This window comes from Heloderma suspectum, chromosome 16 (genome assembly GCF_057233095.1).
Source record: "Heloderma suspectum isolate Gila_16-S chromosome 16, 16-S_ref, whole genome shotgun sequence".
NCBI classification, from domain to species: domain Eukaryota; kingdom Metazoa; phylum Chordata; class Lepidosauria; order Squamata; family Helodermatidae; genus Heloderma; species Heloderma suspectum.
In genome coordinates this window covers 20797204-20822888 of record NC_139473.1, presented here as the reverse complement: position 1 = coordinate 20822888, position 25685 = coordinate 20797204, and the positions used below count along the sequence as shown (strand labels likewise).

Genomic DNA, 25685 nt, shown 5'->3' with positions numbered 1-25685 from the left:
CTCCCTAGGTAAGCCAGCAGATTGCAGCTTAAAGCACTTACTGCCAGCAATTCAGCCTTAGCAGAGGCATTTCAACATTTGGGAATGGGGAAAAAATGCACAAAACTAGGAAACCATCGAACAATTGGGGGTCGGGGAAAGGGGTCGGGGACAGGGAAGGGGTATGGCCCCCTGGGGAATCCCAGAGGGTTCAGCTGAGACCAGAAGGGGTGGATTTGTCTCCTAGACCAGAGGTTCTGCAGCTCTCGTGTAGACTGACAATTAACAAGAGTCCTATACAGTCCTCGTTTGGATCTTGAGGAACCGAAATCCAATGCATAGGAGAGAATTGGGGTGCCATGACAGAAAAGGCCCTGTCTGTGGTTTAGCCACTCACTATGAGAAGTCTCCACCAGCAAAGACAAACAGCCTGCCACTGCCATTTTAGTTTAGTCAACAGAGCCTAGGAAGATGAAGCGAAATGCCTGAGGATGTTCGGGGAGCGGTTGGGGGGAGTTGAATTGCAGGGTCCTTGAGAAATGGGTGTTGCTCTCCTCCCTCTCTTGCTGCTTGGCAGGGTAAAGGCCAAGAAAGGGGTGAACCTGCTCATGACCAGATCCAGGCATACCCAGTGGCTCGTGAATTCGGAATTTCAGACTGGCAGCAAACACTCCACGTCAACCGTTGATGTGGCCTGGATTGGCGGTGCACTGCCCAGGTAGGACTCCCATCCGGCTTTTGAGATTTTGGTCCACATGCTTTTGAGCCTTTTTTTTCTTTGCACAATGAGGTCCAGAAACTTGTCTTTTCATTTAAATTCATGTGCTTTTGTGTTCAGAAAAAAGTGACGACTAAAGGAGAAGCATGATAAAAGTTTAGAAAGGCTTGTTTTGTTTTGCTTTCCTCCCTGTCCCCTTCTCCTTCTCCCTAATTTATATACTGCTCTCCACAAAGGTATCCAAGCAGTGATCAATGGCATCAAAACAACAATAAATACAACAATAAAAACAACACCATACAAATTAATCAGCAATTCAACCATACACTCTGCTGTATGCTACCACGCAAAGCTGGCTGGGTCACACTTCAGGGAAAGCCTGTGTAAAGAGAGGAATATGATAATTGCCAATAGATTCAGGGCAGACAAACAGGAGTTCTTTATGTAATGCCCAATTAATTTAAGGAATTTACTGCTACACGATGTTAGCCATGATGGTGAGATGGAGCCTCCAGTTTCAGAAGAAGTCTACATCTGAGTACCAGGTGCTGGAGACAAACGACAGAGGACTTCCCAGAAGCAACTTTTTTTCCCCACTGTGGAAAACAGGATGTTGGAGTAGACCAGAGGTGCTGACCCTCAGCTCTGTGGGCCAAATCCAGCCCTCCTGCAGTCCCAATCCATTCTCTGTTTGATGGCCACACCCCTTCTCCCTGGCCCTACCCCTTTCCCCCAACCACCAATCGTTTGGTGTTTTCCCGGCTTTTGCAGTCTTTCCCAGCTTCTAAAAGGTTGAATTACCTCTCCTAAGGCTGAGTTACTGACAGTAAGCGCCTTCAGCTACATTATGCTGGTATTTTTTGTACCCCCCCATCATGCCTTTAAAGGGGCTGCGGCGGTGGCTTAGTGGTTAAGACGCTGAATTGCAGACCGGAAGGTCAGCAGGACAGCAGTTCGAGACCCGAGTGCTGCGTGACGGAGTGAGCTCCCGTCTCCAGTCGCAGCTTCTGCCCACCTAGCAGTTTGAAAGCAAGAACTTGCAAGTAGATAAATAGGCACCGCCTCGGCGGGAAAGGTAACAGCGTTCCGTGCACCTCGGTGTTCAGTCACGCCGGCCACATGACCACGGAAGCGTCTTCGGACAGCGCTGGCTCTTCAGCTTAGAAATGGAGATGAGCACCACACCCTAGAGTCGGACACGACTGGTTGGGGACACCTTTACCTTTTATCATGCCTTTGGCCCTGCCCACCACTGGAATACAGCTCCTGAGAGCATCTGGGTGACCAGCCAGATGGGCGATTAATAAATTTAATAATACAAATAAAATAAAATAAAATCTCCAAAATGGACGCCGTCCCTGAAAGCGGTTCGACACCCTTGCGTTAGCCCAAGGGGTGCGGTTCAGGTTATTTCATGTCGAAATCCACAAGGATCGAATTATCAAGCATCCCTCGTCACCCTAGACGTGTGGGAGATAAAGCAGCCTGGTCGATGTTAGCATGGGTTTTTTTTTATTTCCGCATGTATCGTCTTGTTTTTAAGACAATTAACTGATGATCCCTTCCCACAGGGACAAAACAACCGTAGAGTATTCCAAAGTTAAAAACAGCTTTTTAAAAAAACCGCAGCGCTGTCGCACAGGTAAGATGACGTCGACCCATTGCCGTCACCCCTTGTCGTGTCGCAGTGGCGGCGGTGAAGCCACGCAATCCCATTGGCTGAGTGAGAGTCCCGTGACACAGAATGTTCGCAGATATTCCAGCAGCTACAGGGACAAAGCTGCCCGAGTATTTGCAGACCTGCTGCTGGGAGAGAAGCAAAAGTGGTTTTCAAACTGCCTGCTAGGGTGAGGGGAAAAGGCTCCCTCAAGGCTCTGGAACGTCTGGCCCGTGGGTGTAATCTGTCCTGCCGAGGTTCTGCGTCATATCCATGGAGCCCCACCCCTAGGAGAAACCCCCACGGAGGAATCCCCACGGAGGAATCCCCACTGTTACCTCGGAGATAACAGCAAGTGGCGGGGGGCTCTGCTGGTGTGGGAAAAACGGCCTCTCTTTCCAGGGCCGTCTTGAGCGGCGACGAACACCGCCACAGAGATGACGCATGCTGCATGAAGTCAGGGAATGAGCCAGCACTGAGAGGAGTCCGTGCTCTTTGCGGTGCCGGCCGCTCCATTGCCGGAGCAGGCTGAGGTCCAGGCAGCGGCCTCGAGAGAGAGAGAGGGGGGCTTGAGCTCACCAGACCATCCTTTGGCTGCAGGCTTCCCGTTGATTATTTCATAAGCTACTCAAGTCATGAGGCGCTGCGCAAAGTCCAGGGGAAAGCCTGCGAACTCCGCCGGCAGGCTTAGAGTCAAAGAAGGAGCATGAAGGGGAGTTACAGGTCTACGCCAGGCTGAATGCACAGAGCTCAAAGGTGTCACTAACCGGGAAGGCATCTGCCTGCCTTGCGAAACAGTAGTGCTGGACAGAACCAGGTGTCCCCGGGACAGAGGGCACAGCAGTAGGGACAGCCCCGTCCTTTCGTCCGGAAGAAGGTTCTCTCTGTGGTGCAGGCACACGCTTTCGTTCCGTTCGTTAGACTTCTGTACAGTGGAAGCTGGTGGCTCTGATGCCAGCGGGGCACTGGGTCCGCTCCAGGTGTCAGTCAGAAACAGTCAGAACTGGTTCACCTTGGACAGCTCCTTTAGAGTTCCGGCGGGTTCTGACTGAAGCCTGGAACAGATTCACCGCCCCATGTGCTGGCCAGTAGCCAAAGGTCTCTGGGCAGTTTACAAAGACGTTTTCCCTGCCTTACCGGGAGATGCGGGGATTGGACCTGGGACCTTCCGCATGCCAAGCAGGGGCTCTGCCACTGAGCGGGGTTTGCGGGGTTTCCAAAAGCACGTGGCTAATCACTGCAGCTAATCGCATGCCGGATGTGAAGGACCTTTGGCCTGATCCGGCGGGCTTCTCCTTATTTGTTTTTTACTCCATTTATATCCTGCCTCTTTTTCCTCTTGCAAAGAGGCCAGGGGTCTCCCGTGCTCCTCCTCCTCTCCATTGTATCCTCCCAACAACCCTGTGAGGTAGGTGAGGCTGAGAGTCAGTGACTGGCCCAAAGTCTTCCGGTGAGTTTCATGGCTGAGTGGAGACTAGAACCTAGGTCTCCCCGGTCCCACCACACACTGTAAGCACTATTCCACACGGGCTTATTCTCTTTTCTTCACAGTAAGGGGCATCTGTCCAGAGATGGGGTTATCTGGGGTCTGGCAGTGTCCTGGGGGAGCTCGCCAGATTCTGTTTCCCTCCTCGCACTTGCTTGCTTATTTATCTGTGCCTTTTTGATCCCACCCCCTTCATGGAAGCCAAGGCAGCGGCATGCACACGGTTCCCGTGTGGTCGCCCACCCAGAAACTGGCCAGACCCAGACCTGCTTCGCTCCATCATGGTGGATGCAGCGTGTGCCTTGCGGCCACGTCCGGCACCGCTGTTCGCATTTCAGAGCATCCCTGACGGAACCCATTGCTGTTCATTATCTCAGCCAACGGTCCCCTGTTTCTCAGCTCTGTCTAATCGCTTCACTGGACCACATCCCTTTTTCTCAACCTCCGTGAAGTGCTTTCCAAATTAAACATTCTCCCTGCCTCCCCTCCCGTTCCTTCTTGATTTTGGCTCCCTTCCCCGAGAGCTTCCTATTTCATGGTCTGGCGGGGCTTCCGATCAGCCAGCTGTGCCAGCCGTGACCAATAACCCTCTTGCCCCTGTCCGGAGTGGATTTCCACCCCCCTAGCAGGCGATCTGGTGATCTCCAGGAAACAGGCTTCCTTGTTGCCTCCCACCAGCCGCTGCCTGGAGATCTCTTCCCTGTAGCCAGCAGCCTTGGTAGCGGTACCAAAGGATCATAGAATCATAGAATCATAGAATAGTAGGGTTGGAAGGGGCCTACAAGGCCATCGAGTCCAACCCCCTGCTCAAGGCAGGAATCCAAGTCAGAGCATCCCTGACAGATGGCTGTCCAGCCTCGTCTTGAAGGCCTCCAGGGTGGGAGAGCCCACCGCCTCCCCCGGTAATTGGTTCCATTGTCGTATTGCTCTTACAGTCAGGAAATTTTTCCTGATGTTCAGCTGGAATCTGGCTTCCTGTCACTTGAGCCCATTATTCCGAGTCCTGCACTCTGGGATGATCAAGAAGAGATCCTGGCCTTCTTATCTGTGGCAACCTTTCAAGGACTTGAAGAGTGCTGTCATATCTCCCCTCAGTCTTCTCTTCTCAAGGCTAAACATGCCCAGTTCTTTCAGTCTCTCTTCATAGGGCTTTGTTTCCAGTCCTCTGATCATCTTTGTTGCCCTCCTCTGAACCCTCTCCAGTTTGTCTGCATCCTTCTTCAAGTGTGGTGCCCAGAACTGGACACAGTACTCCAGATGAGGCCTAACCAGTGCTGAGTAGAGGGGAACTAGTAATTCCTGGGATTTGGAAGCTATGCTTCTATTAATGCAGCCCAAAAGAGCATTGGCCATTTTTGCAGCCACATCACATTGTTGGCTCATATTCAGCTTGTGATTGACAACAATTCCAAGATCCTTCTCACTTGTAGTGTGGTTGAGCCACATATCCCCCATCTTGTAACTTTGCATTTGGTTTCTTTTTCCTAGGTCCAGAACTTGGCATTGTTAAAAAAATAAAAAATAAAAAAAAAAAAATGTTAGGGGCCTCCCCCTCGGCCTCCCCTGCCGAACTCCCCTGGCCAACTCCTGTTTGCTCCCACTGTCCACTCGCTCTGGTCGCTTGCTCTCTGGGAGCTTGCCTGCTTCTGTAGTCCCTGGACCAGCTGGAGCAGCTTGCTCTGCTCTGCTCTGTTGCCCCCCCCCCCCGCCCTGCAACTCTCCATCTTTGAGAATGTGCCAGAGTGGAACAATTAAGGAAGTGGGGTGATGGGGAGCTCTCTAACCAACCTGTTCTTGAACAGAATGGCTGCGTCTCAGTGCCCGGGAAAGTGCTTCAGCAGTGGGGTATTTCTGCCCGTCGTGCAGTTCTTAAAAGCCCAGGCAGCCCCCCATTGCAGACCTTGTGCCGGACCTGTTGGCGCCTCTTGACTGCGGTGTGCAGGGGACTCGAGCGGAATGCGAGAGCCGTCATGTGGCCCCTGGCCAGTCATTCTTGGCCGCGATGCCTTGCCTGTCAAATGAGTATTGAATGTACGGGATTTGCTGCCACCCTAGAGGAAGAGAGGTCCATCAGTGGCTAAGCATGGAGCTTCCACATGTAGAGGCCAGATTCCAGCTGAACATCAGGAAAAGCTTCCTGACTGTTAGAGCAATGGAACCAATGACGTAGGGAGGCGGTGGGCTCTCCCACCCTGGAGGCATCCAAGACGAGGCTGGACAGCCACCTGTCAGGGATGCTCCGACTTGGGACTCCTGCATTGAGCAGGGGGTTGGACTCAATGGCCTTGTAGGCCCCTTCCAACGCTAGTATTCTATGACTCTACCTAGGGAGGAGGTGGGCTCTCCCACACTGGAGGCATTCTGGACGAGGCTGGACAGCTACCTTTCAGGGATTCTGTGACTTGGACTCCTGCATTGAGCAGGGGGACTCAATGGCCTTGTAGGCCCCTTTCAACCCTACTCTTCTAGGATTCTGTGACTCTAAGACCAATCAGCAGTGGACAGAGGAGGAGAGGACCAGGAGGGAGCTCGAATGGAGAGGGGCCGTGGGCAGGAAAGTAGCCCTGTCATGGCGGTTGGTGGTAGGGGTGGACGAAAGTCCCTTACCTGTCCTCGAAGCTTGCTTCGCGGTGGGGGGGAGGTGCTTCGGTTCTCCCCACGAAGTTCATGCGAGGGGGGGGAGGCGCCCCACCTCGCCCGGCCGAGATTCAGGCTGGCGGGGAGGCGCCCCATCCCTCGCCAGCAAAATTCAGGCCGGGTAGAAGCGCCCCGTCTACCCGGCCGCGAAAAAAAAAGTAAACAAAAAACAAAAAACCCCACCCCCGTGATAGACTACGTAACAATTAACGTAGCCTATCACGGCTGACTTTTGAGATCTAGCCGTGATAGGCTACGTAAATAGTCACGTAGCCTATCACGGGTGACTTAAAAAAAAAAAAAAGGCGCGTACGGCTAATGGCGGCCCCCATAGGGAGCCGCCATTCACGTTCCTTATTTCATAGAATCATAGAATCATAGAATAGTAGGGTTGGAAGGGGCCTACAAGGCCATCGAGTCCAACCCCCTGCTCAGTGCAGGAATCCAAGTCAGAGCATCCCTGACAAATGGCTGTCCAGCCTCGTCTTAAAGGCCTCCAGTGTGGGAGAGCCCACCGCCTCCCCAGGTAATTGGTTCCATTGCCGTATTGCTCTGACACTCAGGAAGTTTTTCCTGATGTTCAGCCGGAATCTGGCTTCCTGTAACTTGAGCCCATTATTCCGTGTCCTGCACTCTGGGATGATCAAGAAGAGATCCTGGCCTTCTTCTCTGTGACAACCTTTCAAGTACTTGAAGAGTGCTATCATATCTCCCCTCAGTCTTCTCTTCTCAAGGCTAAACATGCCCAGTTCCTTCAGTCTCTCTTCATAGGGCTTTGTTTCCAGTCCCCTGATCATCTTTGTTGCCCTCCTTTGAACCCTCTCCAGCTTGTCTGCATCCTTCTTAAAGTGTGGTGCCCAGAACTGGACACAGTACTCCAGATGAGGCCTAACCAGTGCTGAGTAGAGGGGAACTAGTACTTCCCGGGATTTGGAAGCGATGCTTCTATTAATGCAGCCCAAAATAGCATTTGCCTTTTTTGCAGCCACATCACATTGTTGGCTCATATTCAGCTTGTGATCGACGACAATTCCAAGATCCTTCTCGCTCGTAGTGTGGTTGAGCCACGTATCCCCCATCTTGTAACTGTGCATTTGGTTTCTTTTTCCTAGGTGCAGAACTTGGCATTTGTCCCTATTAAATGCCATTCTGTTGTTTTCTGCCCAGCGCTCCAGCCTATCAAGATCACTTTGAATTTTGTTTCTGTCTTCCAAAGTATTAGCTATCCCACCCAATTTTGTGTCATCTGCAAATTTGATCAGCATTCCCTGCACCTCCTCCTCCAAGTCATTAATAAAAATGTTGAAGAGCACTGGGCCCAGGACTGAGCCCTGCGGTACCCCACTCGTTACCTCTCCCCAGTTGGAGAAGGTCCCATTGATAAGCACTCTTTGAGTCCGATTCTGTAGCCAACTGTGGATCCACTGGATCGTTGTTTCATCTAGCCCACTTCGAGCTAGTTTGCTCATCAGGATATCATGGGGCACTTTGTCGAAAGCTTTGCTGAAGTCGAGGTATATGATGTCTACAGCATTCCCACGGTCCACAAGGGAGGTGACTTGATCAAAAAATGAGATCAGATTTGTCTGGCAGGACTTGTTTTTGACAAATCCATGTTGGCTTCGAGTAATCACGGCATTGTTGTCAAGGTGCTTCCAGATGGATTGCTTTATGATCTGCTCCAGAACGCTATTTCTGAAAATAAGGGCAACGCTATTTGCGTTGCCCTTATTTTCGCCGTAGTCTACGTAATCTTTACGTAGACTACAGTGACCAAATAAGGAACGTGAATGGCGGCTCCCTATGGGGGCCGCCATTTGCGTACGTGCTTTTTTTTTTTTTTTTTTAAAGTCACCCGTGATAGGCTACGTGACGATTTACGTAGCCTATCACGGCTGACTTTGCAGATCTAGCTGTGATAGGCTACGTGACGATTTACGTAGCCTATCACGGCTGACTTTGCAGATCTAGCTGTGATAGGCTACGTGACGATTTACGTAGCCTATCACGGCTGACTTTTGAGATCTAGCCATGATAGGCTACGTTAATCGTTACGTAGCCTATCACGGGTGTTTTTTTGTTTTGTTTTACTTTCTTTGTAATGGCGGCGGCGGCAGCTGGTCGAAAGACCGGCTGCCGCCCCCGCCCCCGCCCCTGACGAAGACCCAATGAACCGCCGCTGGGACCCATCGCCGGGAGGGACATTCGTGAAAGGTAAGTCCCATCCTGGGGGGGGGGGGTGGCGGAGAATTTCACCGCCGATTTCGGGGGGCCGAATGCGTTGGCGCTCGGCCCCCCGAAGTTTCGGGGATAAATTCTCCCCCATCCCTAGTTGGTGGAGGGGTAATAGATAGAGTAGTGTGAACTTTAGGGGAAGGGAGGGGCAAGACCAACTGAGATGGGGTGGAGTGGGCCACCCTGTGGGTCAGCAACACTGCACAGTAAACTGAGACCAGAGGTCTCGTGCCACAGTCTAACGGGCAAGTTTGATTTCTACACAAGGGAAGCGGGGATGGGTGAAGGATCACAGGCCCTTTTGACGCTCAGCCACCCCCCTCAGCCAGCCCCACGGGGCCAGGAGGGCACGGCGGCATCATTGCAGCAGCTGGAGTTCAGCAGCATGCTGCTCCTGAATGTGGAAGCCCAATTAGTGATGGTGGCTGGTGCCACCAAGAGATCCGTCTTCTGTCATGGATTGGTCTAAATCCCATTAAAAGCCATCTTAAGCTGGCAGCAAACATCACCTCATCTTGCGGCGTTGAATTCCTTCAACCAGCCTCCCCCCCACCCGGCACCCTCCACATGTGCTGGACTACAACTCCCATCAGCAGGGTCCTGCTGTGGGGATGATGGGAGTTGTACTCCAACACATCAGGAGGGCCCCTTTGAAGGTTTGGGGCTTAGACAGGCAAGGAAAAGTAAAAGGTCAGGCCTAGAGGCCTGAAGTTTTTTGTTGGGAGGGGGTATCCCTGAGAGGAGTAGTTTCATTTTCCTGGTTAAGTTTCAGTTTCATTTCCCCAGTTATGTTTCATTCCTTCAGGTTTGAAATAGTATTTTCAGTTTTGAGGGAGGAAGGTATAAAAAGAGAGAGTCAGAAAGACCAGAGCAGTAAGAGCAGAGTCGAGACCAGAGCCTGAAGAGGGAGCAGGAAGAAGCAGTCTGGAGAAGTCTGCAGCACTTTGAATTGGGCCTTGAAATGGACTGGCAGCCAGTGCAGATGGAAAAGTACTGGCATAATATGAGCTCATTGGCCAGTCCCCGTTAATAGTCTTCCGTTTTCCAAGGCAGCCCCAGGTATAATGCACTGCAGTGATCCAGACGAGAAGTTATCAAAGCATGGATAAATGTAGCTAGGGTATCTCTGTCCAGATAAGGGCGCAGTTGGTATACCAGCCTAAGCTGATAAAAAGTGCTCCATGCCACTGAGTTCACCTGTGCCTCAAATGACAGTTCTGGGTCCAAGAGCACCCCCAGATTACGAACCTGATCCCTTTAGGGGGAGTGCAACCCCCTCCAGAACAGGTTGACATCACCTAGCTGGGCAGACGAACCACCCACTCACAGTACCTCCGTCTTGTCTGGATTGAGTCCCAGTTTATTGGCCCTCATCCAGTCCATTACCGTGCCCAGGCACCGATTCAGAACAGCCACTGCCTCACCTGGGTTTGACGAAAAGGAGAGGTAGAGCTGGGTGTCATCCGCATCTTGATGGCACCTCAGCCCACACCTCCGGATAACCTCCCCCAGTGGTTTCATGTAGATGTTAAACAGCATGGGGGATGAAACAGAGCCCTGTGGAACCCCATGGCACAATTGCCATGGCACAGAGCAATAATCCCCCAGCACCACCTTCTGGAATTGCCCATCCAAGTAGGAGCGGAACCACTGCAGTGCCTCCAGCTCCTGACCTGGCCAGAAGGATACCACGGGTGATGGCATCTTCCTGCTCCCATGCTCTCCTCATGGTAAGCACCCCACCTTGACTGGGAGGAAGGTTTCGGCAGCGGGGACAGCCCTGGGGCTCAATCGGATCTGATGTGAGGCTTGGCACTCGCTCTGAGATTTGGAGAAGGCGAAACCCCCCGACCCGAGCCGTGCTTTAAAAAATAATAAAGCCGTCTTGAAAAGCAATGTGAAGCCAAAGGCATGGATTAAAGGCCTGGCTTCTCTGCCCGAGGAGGCTTCCAGGAGAGGGACTGATAAGCCTTTGTAGGGGGCTTGTTTTAAGCTGAGGGAAGGGCCCAGATGCCCAGCTGCCATTTCTCAGGCTCCGAGATAAATGGGAGAGAAAGCTGGGGAAGCAGGCAGGGGAGGGAACAGACAGACACTGGCAGCGTGAGCGGGCTTCAAAAACACCGAGCTCAGAATCGCGATCCAGTTGTTCAAACACAAGGCTTGTGATGAAGGCTCTTGGGTTTGGGGAAGATGCAGGTCGTAATGCGATGCAGAGGTCTGTGACGAGGCAAAGATAGTCTCAGACTGCTGAGTTGGCCGCATCTGTATTTTATTAAACCACTTTTCAGAGAGTAAAGGGGAGCGTTGGTTTGTTTTTAGATCAAAGTAGACCTTCTGGTAAAGAGGGGCCTTTTCAAGTCAATCTTCAGAGACATGAGGACTAGAAGCTTGCTTTTTAATTAAATGCAAAGAGGAGGAGGCTGCCTGACAGCCCCATTGCTGCAGTGACGGAAAATCTCTGCATTTCGGGTAGCATGCTCTGGTGGCAACAGGAGTCTCCAGGACTCCCTGGTTCTGGGTTCAGATCCTTGACATGCTCCTAAATATATGTTCAGATTCTACTTGTAAGAAGCAGTGGCCATATGATTTGTCAGTGGTCCACTTTGATGGGCCAGAAGGAGGAGAGGTTGGACCATTACCCACCTTCCCATCTTGTCTATGGTGGTGAAGTTCGTTCAACTCCAAGCATCTTTCTATCCCTCCAACATTATGCGCCCGGGAGATCTGTGGCTTGCAGAAATGTCAGTCCAACAGAAACTCCTCATTTCATCTGTCTGTCTGTCTGTCTGTCTGTCTGTCTGTCTGTCTGTCTGTCTGTCTCTATCTATCTATCTATCTATCTATCTATCTATCTATCTATCTATCTATCTATCTATGGGGCTAGCCACGAACCAGGGGGAAATGGCTAATTAGCACATGCTGCAGAGTAAACGCAGCCTTGAAAGGTTAGAGGCGGGCGATGAATTCCAAGTGATTATGATCACCTTTTAAGAAAATGCCCCAGTCAAATATTATGGCTGTGGAAAAGAGGCATGGCTTTGGAGGGCTGTTTCACCTGCACACCCCCCCACACACACACACGGCACACACCACTCGGGGATTTGGACATCAAGGGTTTTGTCTTGGCATTTCAACTCCGTGCATCCAAGCACTCTGCAGAGAGCATGGAAAAGAGTGAAGGAGCATTGGGGCTGAAGTGCCATGGGAGCAGTTGGGCAGTAAGAGGAGCTGTTGAGTTGTGGGCCCATTCCCCCACCATTGTGCCTCTCTAGGATTTGTTACTCAGAGGTATACTTCCTTCCTATGGGGAGGTTCAATTCCTAGCCAGCAATCATGGGTCACAAGAACCATACGAGAAGAGGCAGTGTGGCACAGGGGAAGGCAATCCTGTGCCACACTGATCCTATATGGATGTTTTGGACTAAACCTGAGAGCCAGCGTGGTGTAGTGGTTAGAGTGTTGGGCTGGGACTTGGAAGATCCAGGGTCTAGTCCCCACGTGGCCATGCACTGAGCAGGGGGTTGGACTCGATGGCCTTGTAGGCCCCTTCCAACCCACCTATTCTATGATTCTATGAAGCTCACTGGGTGACTCTCGACCAGTCAGTGACTCTCAGCCTCACCTACCTCACAGGTTGCTGTGAAAATAAAACAGAGAAGGAGGAACATGTAGGGCACCTTGAGATCCTTGCAAGTGGAAAAGAGATGGGATATAAATGTATGCGTAAGGAATAATAAATGTAACAATAAATATAATAAAACTCCCAGCCAGTCTGGCGAATATCCAAGGATTATAGGAGTTGTGGCCCCAGTGATCTGGACAGCACTGGGAATGCCAACCCTCTGGGTTAGAGTTTCTGACTAGGAGTGGGGACTTCCTGGCTCAATCTGCCTTTGACCATAAAACTCCCTGACCCGACTCCCGTTCTTAGTCTAATAGTCCAGTTGTGAGGGCAACATTGGGGGAGGGGATTGAAGGAAGAACCAAGGGGCACCACTTCCGTCCTTTCTTTTTTTTAAAGCAGCATACATTAGGGAAAATTGCATACCGAAAGCCATATATCAGGAGAATGTGCCTGCAGCATTAGGGAAGAATCACATACAAAAATGCATGCATTCAGGAAAATTCCATCCAAAAAGGCATCTATGGGGTAAGTGCTTGGGGAAAAGTGCATAGATTAGAGGAAATTGCATACAAAAATGTGTTTGAATGGTCATGTGCCTGAAAAGGCACATGAATTATCGTGCAGGTTGGGGGGGGGGGATATTTGCAAATTGATGTGGAAATGGGACAGAGCAATCTTGCGCTTGGAAAAAAGACATGCGCACATCATGAAAAGTGAAACGGCTGTGTCCATCCCTAATTGTGAGCGTCCCTGGTGTGTGGACATACTGAGCGACCCTTTTACTCCCTGCACATGCTCACACCACTGATCTATGGCCAAGGTGGACCTCAAGCTACCTTGCAGACAATTCATCTGAACTGGATGGCACACAGAATAAGTCTTTTAAATATGACGCCAACCCCATGGAGTGCATGCTCAGGAAAGTGGTGTTTTGAAAACCTTTGTGTCGCCACCCTCAATTTCAGTTGAGTGAGTTGGTGATGTGTGTATGTGTGTGTTTAAAAACAAAAACATCATCAGCCTCTAACACTGGTCTGGATTAAACATTTAAACCAGGTGAAGAACCCCCCCCACCTAGGGTCATAGAATCATTGAAGAGTAGGGCTGGAAGGGGTCCACAAGGCCATCTAGTCCAACCCCCTGCTCAGTGCAGGAATCCAAGTCAGAGCATCCCCGGCAGATGGCTGTCCAGCCTCATCTTGAATGCCTCCGGTGTGGGAGAGCCCACCGCCTCCCCAGGTCATTGGCTCCATTGTTGTATTGCTCTAACATTCAGGACGTTTCTCCTGATGTTCAGCCGGAATCCGGCTCCCTGTCACTTGAGCCCATTCTTCCGTGTCCAGCACTCTGGGATGATTGAGAAGTGATCCTGGCCTTCTTCTCTGGGACAACCTTTCAAGGACTTGAAGGGTCCAGCCCACCAGGGTTCTCCAGATGGCCCCGCCCCTTCCCCCGGCCCCACCCCCTTTCTCCCAACCACCGACGGTTTGGTGGTTTCAAACCTTTTGTGCAGTCTCCCCCCGCCCCTTCTAAAAGTTTGAAATGCCTCTCCTAAGGCTGAGATACTGGCTGCAAGAACCTTAAGCTACATTATGCAGGTGGGGTGGGTTTTTTTTTTTTTTTTTGCATTTGGCCCCACCCATTACTGGAATGCAGCCCCTAAGAACTTATCTGAAATTAATTTGGCCCTCAGCTGTGCCTGATATAAACCAAGGTCAGGAATGGACAGCAAAAGGCTTCTCATTCCCCCCCGCCTCTGCCCCCCCCGCTCACACACACACACACACACACACACACACACTGAAACACACACATACAGACACTTTCTTTCTTGCATCTTCCATATTTATGGCAGAAATACTGGCTGGTCAGGTCCTGGCTTGTCTTTGATTCATAGAATCATAGAAGAGTAGGGCTGGAAGGGGCCTACAAGGCCATCGAGTCCAACCCCCTGCTCAGTGCAGGAATCCAAGTCAGAGCATCCCCGACAGATGGCTGTCCAACCTCGTCTTGAACGCCTCCAGGGTGGGAGAGCCCACCGCCTCCCCAGGGAATTAGTAATTGATTGATTGTTTCAATTGCTGTTTATAGATACAAGTTATCTGCGTGCGCGTGCTGTCTGTGGATATGTTTTGATGTAAATGGTTGTACACTCCGAATAACGTTTCTCGCATGGTTTTTAATTGTTGCGAACCGCCCAGAGAGTTTTGGCTATGGGGCAGTGTAGAAACATAAGAAATGGAATGAAAATGAAATGTACAACATTCCCCAGTCGATGGGGCATTGGCCAAGGATGCCGTCCTGCCCTGGCTGCAGCGGGGGAACTCCTGCCTGTGGCCAGTGGGAATTTCTCCTCAATAAGGCCTCTCTCACAGGCAGGAACGCTGCCCCTGGGACCTTTACCTGAGGTCCAGCCCTTTTACTTGGTGAGGTACGAGGACACCCTGGCTTTTATTCTGACCCACGTTTCCTCTTATCACTTCACCCTTCTGGAGCCACGAACCATGGGTGTAGGATTTTATAAATCAAGGAAATACTAATTAATGACAACATTAAGATGTTAAGGCGCAAATAAGTAACTTTTAAAGCTTCTATATTTGTATAACCTCTCACAGGCACCTACACCTAGTTTCCACTTCAGTCCTGTACGCATAAATCCCAGCCGCTCTCTATCTCATCACAATTTATCTCTTCTTAAGCTGCCTCTTCACAGACCCTATCCAAACCCTATCTCGCCCTCTCCTCCCAAGCCTGTCTGTTCCTTATCTGCTCCCTGTCTGCCCTACACAAGCACAAATCTCTGCTTTTATAGCACACACCATTTCACGCACCCTGCCCGCGCAGCCAGTCGTCTCACCTATGCAAGCGCATCATACCTCCTGCCACTCGTTCCACTCTCACCGTAGATCTGCTTACCATAGAGTTATAACTTCAGTGCACATATTGTATTGTGTATTGCACACAGCTTCAGTGTGTGTGTGTATGAGAGTGTGTATGTGTGTGTATATATATATATATATATGTGTGTGTGTGTGTGTGTGTGTGTGTGTGTGTGTGTGTGTATAATCGTAGAATAGTAGGGTTGGAAGGGGCCTACAAGGCCATCAGGAATCCAAGTCAGAGCTCAATGTGGGAATCCAAGTCAGAGCATCCCTGACAGGTGGCTGTCCAGCCTTGTCTTGAATGCCTCCAGCATGGGAGAGCCCACCACTGCCCTAGGGAATGGGTTCCACTGTCGCATTGCTCTAACAGTCAGTACGTTTTTCATGATGTTCAGGCAGAAGCTGGCTTCCTAGAACTTGAGCCCATTATTCCGTGTCCTGCACTCTGGGATGATGGAGAAGAGATCCTGGCCTTCCTCTCTGTGACAGCCTTTCGAGTACTTGAAGAGCACTATCCTATCTCCCCTCAGCCTTCTCTTGTGCAGGCTAAACATGCCCAGTTCCTTCCGTCTCTCCTCACAGGGCTTTGCTTCCAGTCCCCTGACCATCCCTGTTGCCCTCCTCTGAACGTCTCCAGCTTGTCTGCATCCTTCTTAAAATGTGGTGCCCAGAACTGGACACAGTACTCCAGATGAGTACTGTGTGTGTGTGTGTGTGTGTGTGTATATGTGTGTGTGTGTGTGTGTATGTATGTATCTAAATAGGTGTGTGTGTGTGTGTGTGTATGTATGTGTATATATATATATATATATATACACACACAGACATACATATATATACACACATGTATATAGCGTGTGTGTGTCCTCTCCGCACCAAGGGCTCCAGCAGTCAACCCCTTGTGCTTTCCGTGCATAAGGGCTGCTGGTCTCCTCGTCGTGACCCCCCCCCCCAGTGCTCTAGTCTTCTCCGCCACCCAAGGAGGACACGGCTAGAGCACTTGGGCCCCACCGAGGCCCCTCCTGCCCGCGCCGGGTGTCAAGGGCTTCCTTGACAGCTGGCAGAGGCAAGATGAGTCCTTGCCCCTCTCCCAGCCACTCACCAAACTGCAAGGCTCTCCGCAACCAGGTCTATCAGTGCCCCACAGCTCGGCTAGTGGGGTTGGGAGGCTGGAGGGGGCAGGGGGAGTCTGTTGGACTCCATCCCCTCCTGTGCCACCCCTAGTTTGAAGCTCCCTCTCTGGGAATTGCCCAGCCCCATAGAAATACTTGTTGTCTTTGAGATTTTCCTTCGTCTTTTCGGGTGGTTGGCAAAGAGTCAAGGCAAAACCCTTCCATGCTCTGCAGGCCCAGGGGGACAGCCCCGTCCCCCTTCCCATAAACAGCTTTGGTGAGTTACCCTTGCAGATTTGATCAGTAAGGTTTAGGGAGCTGATGCAATGTTTCTTTTTATTTTTAAAAGCAAGTGTCCATTTCTCAACATCTCTCTGGTTGGTTCTTTCATAAATATATTGGAAACTGGAGATGATTTGATTCGCTTCGTCTTGCCAGGATCTTGGCTTACTCAGGCACTAGGAGTCCATGGTAAACATGTGAACCAGCTCTGGAAAAGGGCCCTCTCCTCCATATATCAAAGCCATAAGCCTGCCTTCTCCACTGGGCAGGGTAAGGGATAATTTAAGAAGACCTGGGAGTGGTGGTGCCATTACCTCTGAAGAATAGAGACAAAAGGGTGTTTAGAAGCCTGCCCTACCTCGCAGCGTGGAGATGCAGGCATACCGGTTTGTCTGTCTCTCACACCCTCGCATTCTGAAATTGCAGCCTTACCATTTCAGGGGTCTGAGATGACCACACCGATTTGGGAGAAACTGGGCACCCCCAGTGCAGTAACACCCCCCACCCAAATTTCCCACAGCCTGAGACTGAACCACCCACCATATTTCCTATAACTCTGGGCTGGGAGAATTTCCAGGAACATGAGCTAATTGTGTGTCTTGACTGGGGAGACGCCTTTAGATGTTCTGTCCCCTCCCCGACCCTGTGACACAGGGCCAAATATCTCAGGTAGTGTTGCGAAGTAGTCAGAGGAGAACCGCCCCCCCTCCCTTGGTTGTGATCAGAACCATCACACTCCAAAACTTCCAGTCAAGTTAAGTGAGAATGTTGATGAAAGAGAATAGCAGAAGAAGTCAGATGCAAAGCAGGAATAATTACACGGAAAAAAAGAAAGAACATGAAATGACTCTAGCTAGTCCACACTGAACATGTGGAGAAAGTGGATAGGGAGACATTTTTCTCCCTCTCTCATCATACTAGAACCCAATGGGGCCATCCCATGAAGCTGATGGGTGGGAGATTCAGGACAGATCAAAGGAAGGACTCCTTCACACAGTGCAAACTATGGAACTCACTACCACAGGATGTCGTGATGGCCACCAATTTGGATGGCTTTCAAAGGGGTTGGACAAATCCCTGGGGGAAAAGGCGATCAATGGCTACTAGTCCTGATGGCTATGTGCTACCTCCAGTATCAGAGGTAGTGTGCGTATGTACACCAGTTGCTGGGGAACATGGGCAGGAGGGTGCTGTTGCACTCCTGCCCTGCTTGTGGGTTTCTTGTGGGCAGCTGGTTGGCCACTGACATATGTCTTCAAGGAATCCATCCTTTGTCCTGAGCGACAGCTCAGGCAACAAGGGTCTGTGGTCAAGATGGCTGGGTCACATCTGGAACAAAGGTTAGGTTTCAGCACCTTGGTCGGCAAACCTGAAACAAAGGAACTAACCAGTGTCTCCAGCAGAGTCTGGGAGCAACTGGCAGGCTTTTGTAGTCAGGCCAGGGGAGTCTCTCTGGAAACTCCACCCCGTCAGGGGCTGCATCTGGCTGTTAAAAGGCCAGCCGCCCTTTCCTGCAGGCGTTGGCTTCTCCTAGGGAATGGCAGCTGGAGAAGGAGGGAGCCAGTTGGCGAGCGCTCCCCGGGGTCTCCCTGTTCACTAGAGGAGCCTGAAGACCGCTCCTCAGAGTCAGAGGGTAGGGGCACCTCCTGGCGGTTGCGTGGACAAGACATTGGGATGGAGGCAGTGGGCCCCACTTCAGAAGGACCAGGGACTGGTTCTGATGCCTCCACAGGGTCACTGTCACTGGAGGCTTCGGTCTCTGAGGGATGCCAGGCCTGGACTATAACAGCCGCTGTGTGACCAGAATGCTGGAGTAGATGGACCCTTGGTCTGATTCAGCATTGCTCTTCCTGTGTTCTTAACTCTTGGAAAAATGGGCTCCATTGTGTGTGAAAAGCACTTGGAGAGCTCCTTTAGAGTTCTGACAGGTTCTGACTGAAACCTGGAGCAGATTCACCGCTCCTCTGTCATCAGAGCCACCAGCCTCCACTGCTCCAGCAGAGACAAGGGGGTGATGTCTAGTCTGTTTCCTGTGCCCGAGATGTCTCTGCCACAGAGCTGGCAAGCCCGGCGTCCACAGCTTGCTTTATTCTGCTGGATTCTTGCTCCCTTGCGGTTTTAAAATTTTAATATGACTGAATTCTTAATTGTGTTTTTGCATGCTGTCGCTTCAACGTGGGCCGCCTTGAAGGGTGGCATATGCATTTCCTAAATAAATAAATATGGTGGAGCCGTAGGGCGCACGGCCTGTCGTTCTGCAGATGGGCAAGGTTCATCTCGAGCTGTTGAGGGCAACTTGTAGGACAACAGATCATTTTCCCAGCAGATCTTGAACCCAAACAACAAACACCACCTTCAGTTCAGTGCAGGCCAAGCAGTTCAAAGTCCAGCCTTCAGAAATGTGTATCAGAGCTGCATAGGGCTGAGGCATTGATTGTTGCTATGAGAACAGGGGTGTTCCAACCCGGTCCCTGTTGTCATTTATGAGAGCCTTCCCCAAACTGGTGCCCTCCAAATGTGTTGGACGACAAGTCCCAGGATCCCACAGCTCTGGGATTCTGGAAGTTGTACAGTGGAGGCTGGTGGTTCTGATGTCAGTGGGGCGGTGAATCCACCCTGGGTTCCAGTCAGAAGCAGCCAGAACTCTTAAGGAGCTACCCAAGGTGCTGAACCCATTTTGGGGATAGGGGTCAGCTCTTTGGAGAGCTCTTCTGACATAGGAACCACCAGCCTCCACTGGCGTTACAGTCCAACACACCTGGAGTGTGGGGACGTTTGTGTGAGAGCACAGGTGTTGAACCTCGAACCTGTGGGCCAGATCTGAACCTCCAAGGTTCCTTGGTCACTTCCCCTTCCACTGGCCCCGACAGTTTTCTGGTCTGGGCGCAGTTTGCATCTCATTATCAAAACGTGGAATGCCTATCCTGAAGCTTTGTTACTGGAAGAAAGGGGTTTAAATAAAATATGCTGGTATTTTTTTTTGGGGGGGAGTTGTTTTGTATTTTGGGCCCCACCGTTTTTTGCCTTTGGCTCCACCCTCTTTGCCTCCAGTACCGCCCACCACTGGAATGCAGCCCCTGTGAGCTTCTCCAAAGTAGAATTTGGCCCTGGAGGCTGAAAGAGGTGTCCCACTTTTCTTTTAGAGAAACTTATCCTCACCTGTCATATTTGCCAGGGTTGAAATGCCGTGGCATTTCCCGCTTCTATAGGCCAGGTTTATTTTTTATCTCTGGAGAACCAGCTTGGAAACTTCGGCATGTGCAAAGAAAGCCCCTCTCAAGGCTGTGTGGTCAGGTGTGCTACCTCTCCCCTTGGCATCCGATAAACTCCCCCTGTCTACTGTTGGCAGGGATGATGGCTCCCCCTACGAGATCATGCAGCTTGACTTTGAAATGGAGAACTTCACCAGCCCATCAGTGACTCGGCGCATCATGTGGCATATAGATTACCGAAGCCGCAACCCACCACCTGACCTGGAGAAGGCCGTGACGGAGCTAACAGTAATTCAGAGGGACATCCGTGCCATCCTTCCGCTGGCTATGGTGAGTGTGTCCCAGTAGCTGGACTAAAAGGCTCTTCCTCGGCTCTCTCTCTCTCATCTTAGCACCGAGACACAAATCCCGCTGCTTGATCCAATTCAGTCTCCCCCAACTTTGTGCACTCCAGATATGTTGGACCACAAATCCCACCAGCCAGCTGTGCTATTTTGACTTGGGGATGATGGGAGTTGTAGCTCAATACATCTGGGCGCACCAAGTTGGGAACAGGGATGTATGGGAATTCCATTGTATTTGTCATGAAATTTTATTTTATGTATGAGAATCCCACTTTGGGGGTGAAAGTTTTTCTGGTTCAGCCTTGTACATTTTGTTTCATTCATGGCAGTGACTTGATCTGTAGCAAGTCAATCCAATATGCGGATTCCATTTTCTTTGTAATGGTGACAATTTGTGGAAATTGGATCTTCCCCTCTCCCCCCTAAGGTCCTTAAATTTCCACACATGAGGTCGTAATTAATTTTTTTAAAATTGGTTATCTTGTGCTAGTACACTCATAATTTCTTTAAAATATATATTTTTATTGGCAATCTTGTCCAAGTGCACATGATTGCAAGTCCGCCTGTCCACTAGGTAGCCCCACAGAGGCATAGTCTCCTCTTGTAAATATCCTTATCAGTTTCATCCTCTCCACACACTGCTTCCTTTAGCCCAGGAGAGCCATATGCCCTACTTGTTGAATAATGTATCAGTTTCATCCTCCCCTTCTGCACTTCCCAACAAAAGGGAAGCGGGGCGGGGGAATTGACGTTATTTGACAAGTAGGGAATATGGTTCTGCTGGGCTAAAGCATAGCATTATGCTTTAGCCCAGCAGAGGCTAAAATTAGCCCCGATATCCTGTCGGGCCTAAAGAGAATAGAGCGCCCTGCATTGCACATCCCTAGTTGGGGAAGGGTGATGAAATACCCCTCGTTCATATAGTTAAGCCTGTAGATGGGTGAGAAATGCATTGTGCTGATATATATATATATATATATATATATATATATATATATATAAAATGGATTTACCCAATTCTCATGTTCCAAGCCTGTTGCGTATCCAAAATCCACATTTTTTTGAGCTTTGCGACACAACTCATCCCAGGAAAAGCACATGCAGAAAATGCGTATATATGAGAAAATTGTGCAGAAAATCACATTGCAGTACTGGAAAATACCACTTTAATGTGCACATTAAAAACAATGTTCGTAAGAATGCATACATTGGGGGATATTTGAATTTTTGTATGCATTTTTTTTTAATGGCAAACATATGCGGAAATGGGATGGGCCAGGTTTGATCTTAAGAATCTGACGATCTCAGCAAAAATGTTATTGACAGATCCATCCCTAGCTAAGCCTGTATTCCTAAACGTTTGGGGTCTCGGGCACAGTTTTATTCCATGATTAAATCTGAATATGAGCCAACCATGTGATGTGGCTGCAAAAAAGGCAAATGCTATTTTGGGCTGCATTAATAGAAGCATAGCTTCCAAATCCTGGGAAGTACTAGTTCCCCTCTACTCAGCACTGGTTAGGCCTCATCTGGAGTACTGTGTCCAGTTCTGGGCACCACACTTTAAGAAGGATGCAGACAAGCCAGAGAGAGTTCAGAGGAGGGCAACAAAGATGATCAGGGGACTGGAAACAAAACCTGATGAGGAGAGACTGAAAGAACTGGGCATGTTTAGCCTTGAGAAGAGAAGACTGAGGGGAGATAGGATAGCGCTCTTCAAGTACTTGAAAGGTTGTCCCAGAGAGGAAGGCCAGGATCTGTTCTCAATCATCCCAGAGTGCAGGACACGGAATCATGGGCTCAAGTGACAGGAAGCCAGATTCCGGCTGAACATCAGGAAAAACTTCCTGACTGTTAGAGCAATGCAACAATGGAGCCCATGACCTAGGGCGGTGGTGGGCTCTCCCACACTGGAGGCATTCAAGATGAGGCTGGACAGCCATCTGTCAGGGATGCTCTGACCTGGATTCCTGCACTGAGCAGGGGGTTGGACTTGATGGCCTTGTAGGCCCTTTGCGACCCTACTATGCTATGATTCTATGAGACACTATGTCATTGCTATATAGAAAACACACACACGCACAGGTCTCTGGGTACTGCCAGTTGAGGAATTTATTTTGCAATCATCCAGCCTCATTTGTGGAAGTTTGTTCTGTGCATGTGCGTGTCTGCAGATGATGCCACCTTCCACTTGTAACCTTCCTGTGTTTTCCCACTGCTTTTTCCATTTTTTTTTTGGTACCACAAAAAAGTCTATCCTGGAGGAAAAGACGGCTTGTTCACTGATTCAGCAGGTGTGAATTGGATAAATTCACATAACAATTCGAACTGGTTGAATTTCTTACCCATCCATAGAAGCATAGAATCATAGCAGCCAACACCAACAGCTGGTAGAATTCGTGATCACTACTATTGCTTGTAAATGCAAACTAGCACTGAACCAAAATTCCCCGAGAGACATTTTTCTGAGAAAATGACTGAGACCTGACTCTCTCTGTCTCTGTCTCTGTCTCTGTCTCTGTCTCTCTTGCTCGCTCTCTCTCTCTCTCTCTCTCTCTCTCTCACACACACACACACACACACACACACACACAAGAAGGCCAATTTGCAGATTCTCCCAGCCCAAATATTCCTCCACAATTTTTTCTGGCAGGTACCTTTTCCTCCCAGCAATGGTTCTAGGTCCAGGGCATTGTGGAGATCAAAAAATCACAGTTGTTCCCTGCTGCCGTAACTGCCCCACCCCGGTAATTGTGCTACTGCCTTTGTTAACTCCAAGGAAGTGTTGTAGAATTTCTCCTCCCTCTGGCAAAATTTGGTGAAATGGTTCCCCCACCCTAATTCCTGGGAAAAGGGGGGCATTTGCACAGAACCATAATGTGAACTGTCTCAAAGAGACCAGTCTGTTATCCTGCAGAAGTGAGCTGATGAGAAGAGAGTGGGAGATGCAGGATGGTTGCACTGGGACTTGGGAGATCCGGGTTCAAGTCTCCACTCAGCCATGAAGCCAACTTGGTGACTGGGCCAGTCACTGATGCTCAGCCTCACCTACCTCACAGGGTTGTTGTGAGGATAAAATGAAGACGAGAAGGACCATGTATGGCACCTTGGGTTCCTTGCAAGAGGGGAAAAGGTGGGATACAAATGTAAATGCCATAATAAATAAAATAAATAAAAAGGCACTCTAATGTGGGTAACGTTTATCACCCTCAGGACACGGAGATCATCAACACGGCCATCCTCACAGGGAGGACGGTAGCCATCCCAGTGAAGGTCATGGCCATCGAGATGACAGGTGTTATCTCTGACATTACGAACACGGCTGTGTGCAAGTCCAGCAACGAGGACATAATCAAGGTGGGTGAGGTGGCCAGGGAGTAGGGAAAAATGGACTAAAGCTGGGTGATCTGGTGATAGCAAGGGAGATTCTGAATACACCAAGAGTACACCAAGGATCAGACCAAGCATTTTGTTCGCAACTGCAGACAGCCAGAAACTCACGAGGAGTGCCTGAAGGCTTGCACGGTGGCTTCCGTCAGATGAATAATAAGACCATCTCTGCTTGAAATCTAAAGAACACAATGCAAAAGGAAAAGGGATTGGGAGGGAGGAGGGGGGAGAAAGAGCAAAAATCAGGTACCTGTTTCAAAGGAGAAATTCGGGCACAAGTAGCCTGCCCTTGTGCTGTGGTGGGCAGACCCCATGAACTATTATGGCAGTACATTCCAGATAAGAATAAGAAGAGCCGCCTGGCCCTGTAGCCCAGGCAAATGGTCAGGGATTGGGTCAAGGTGGGCAATGGAGGCCCATCAAGACCATGGGGACTAGTGCCACCATTTTCTGTTTTGGCTTCTTCCGTCTCGCACAGGTTCAGTGTAAGAGGACTGATACATGAAACCAGGCAGAATGGAGAATAGGAACGTTTCTTTGATGTTGTACTTGGCCATGTGCATAAGAATATGTAAGAAAGCACAGCTTTCTAGCATTGGTGATCCCGACGCCTTTGGGAAGCTCACAAGCAAGGCTTTACAGCAACAGATCCTCTCCTGTTGCTTTCCAGCATTTCCTTTCCAGCATTTCCAGAGGCACAGTGCCTCCAAACCCAGAGGTTCCGTAGAATCCTCAGCGTGAATAGCCATGAACAGACCTCCTCCCACAAAAGGCCCTTTTTAAAGCCCTCCAATCTAGTGGTTACCTATGGCAATACAGTCATAAAATGATAGAATCATAGAAAGTAGGGTCGGGAGGGGCCTACAAGACCATCGAGTCCAACCGCCTGCTCAGTGCGGGAGTCCAAGTCAGAGCATCCCTGGCAGATGGCTGTCCAGCCTCGTCTTGAACGCCTCCAGTGTGGGAGAGCCCACCATCTCCCCAGGGAATGGGCTCCATTGTCGTATTGCTCTAACAGTCAGGAAGTTTCTCCTGATGTTCAGCCGGAATCCAGCTTTCTGTCACTTGGTCCATTCTTCCGTGTCCTGCACTTTGGGATGATCGAGAAGAGATCCTGGCCTTCCTCTCTGTGACAACCTTTCAAGGACTTGAAGAGCGCTATCCTATCTCCCCTCAGTCTCCTCTTCTCAAGGCTAAACAAGCCTCGGTCCTTCAGTCTCTCCTGATAGGGCTTTGTTTCCAGTCCCCTGATCGTCTTTGTTGCCCTCCTCTGAACCTTTTCCAATTTGTCTGTGTCCTTCTTAAAGTGTGGTGCCCAGAACACAGTACTCCAGATGAGGCCTAACCAGTGCTGTGTAGAGGGGAACTAGTACTTCCCGGGATTTGGAAGCTATTCATCTATTAATGAATCCCAAAATAGCATTTGCCTTTTTTGTAGCCACATCACATTGTTGGCTCAATCCCGTCACTCAATTCCTGTCACTTAATACTGAAGACATCGTTCCTTTGTTCCGTCCAGAATACAGATGTATGAGAAATCCTTTTCAGTTCATTATTGATCAGGATTTACCCAGCTCGCACCTTCTGGACTGAACACAGATTTGAGTGCAACCTACAGGTCGAAGTCAATACATTTCCGAGTGTGCAATGTGATTCATGGATCAAAATAGGTTGCATTCAACTGCATGCATACATTTGAAAAATGCATATTAAAAAATGTATACTTTCGGAAAATGTGCACAAATATACTTTAATCGATGGGACAAGAATGTGTACATTTCAAAGATGCGCACAATCGATGCATACACACAAAAACGTGCAGATTTTCATGAGAAAAGAAAAAAAAACAAAGCTTGCAATCTGATACAGACTTGAGTCAGAACGAGCTCTGAGATGGAATTCAGAGAACTTCAGTGAGCTTGAGTTTTGCTGATTTTCACAGCCCCAGTCCTGAATTGCCTTCATGTGATTGCATTGGATGAGCCAAATTTCCACCCTGATGAAGGCCACATTCCCGTACCACGCATAATTTTATAAACTTCAGCCATGTCTCCTTCCCTGGCTTAGTCATCTTCCACCCCCTAACATTTTCGTCCCCTGATCATTTCTGGTGCCCGTTCCTGCAC

General features: G+C 49.9%; 1 protein-coding gene across 1 annotated transcript in view; it reads left to right on the top strand.

Annotated features, from left to right (window-relative positions):
- TMEM132E (transmembrane protein 132E) overlaps positions 1-25685 on the top strand; it is a 196292-nt gene that overhangs the window by 137777 nt on the left and 32830 nt on the right. Inside the window, exons 3-5 of the mRNA XM_084823015.1 lie at positions 557-697; positions 19963-20155; positions 23383-23526. Of these exons, the coding sequence (XP_084679141.1) occupies positions 557-697; positions 19963-20155; positions 23383-23526 (478 nt within the window). The remainder of the gene's footprint in view (positions 1-556; positions 698-19962; positions 20156-23382; positions 23527-25685) is intronic.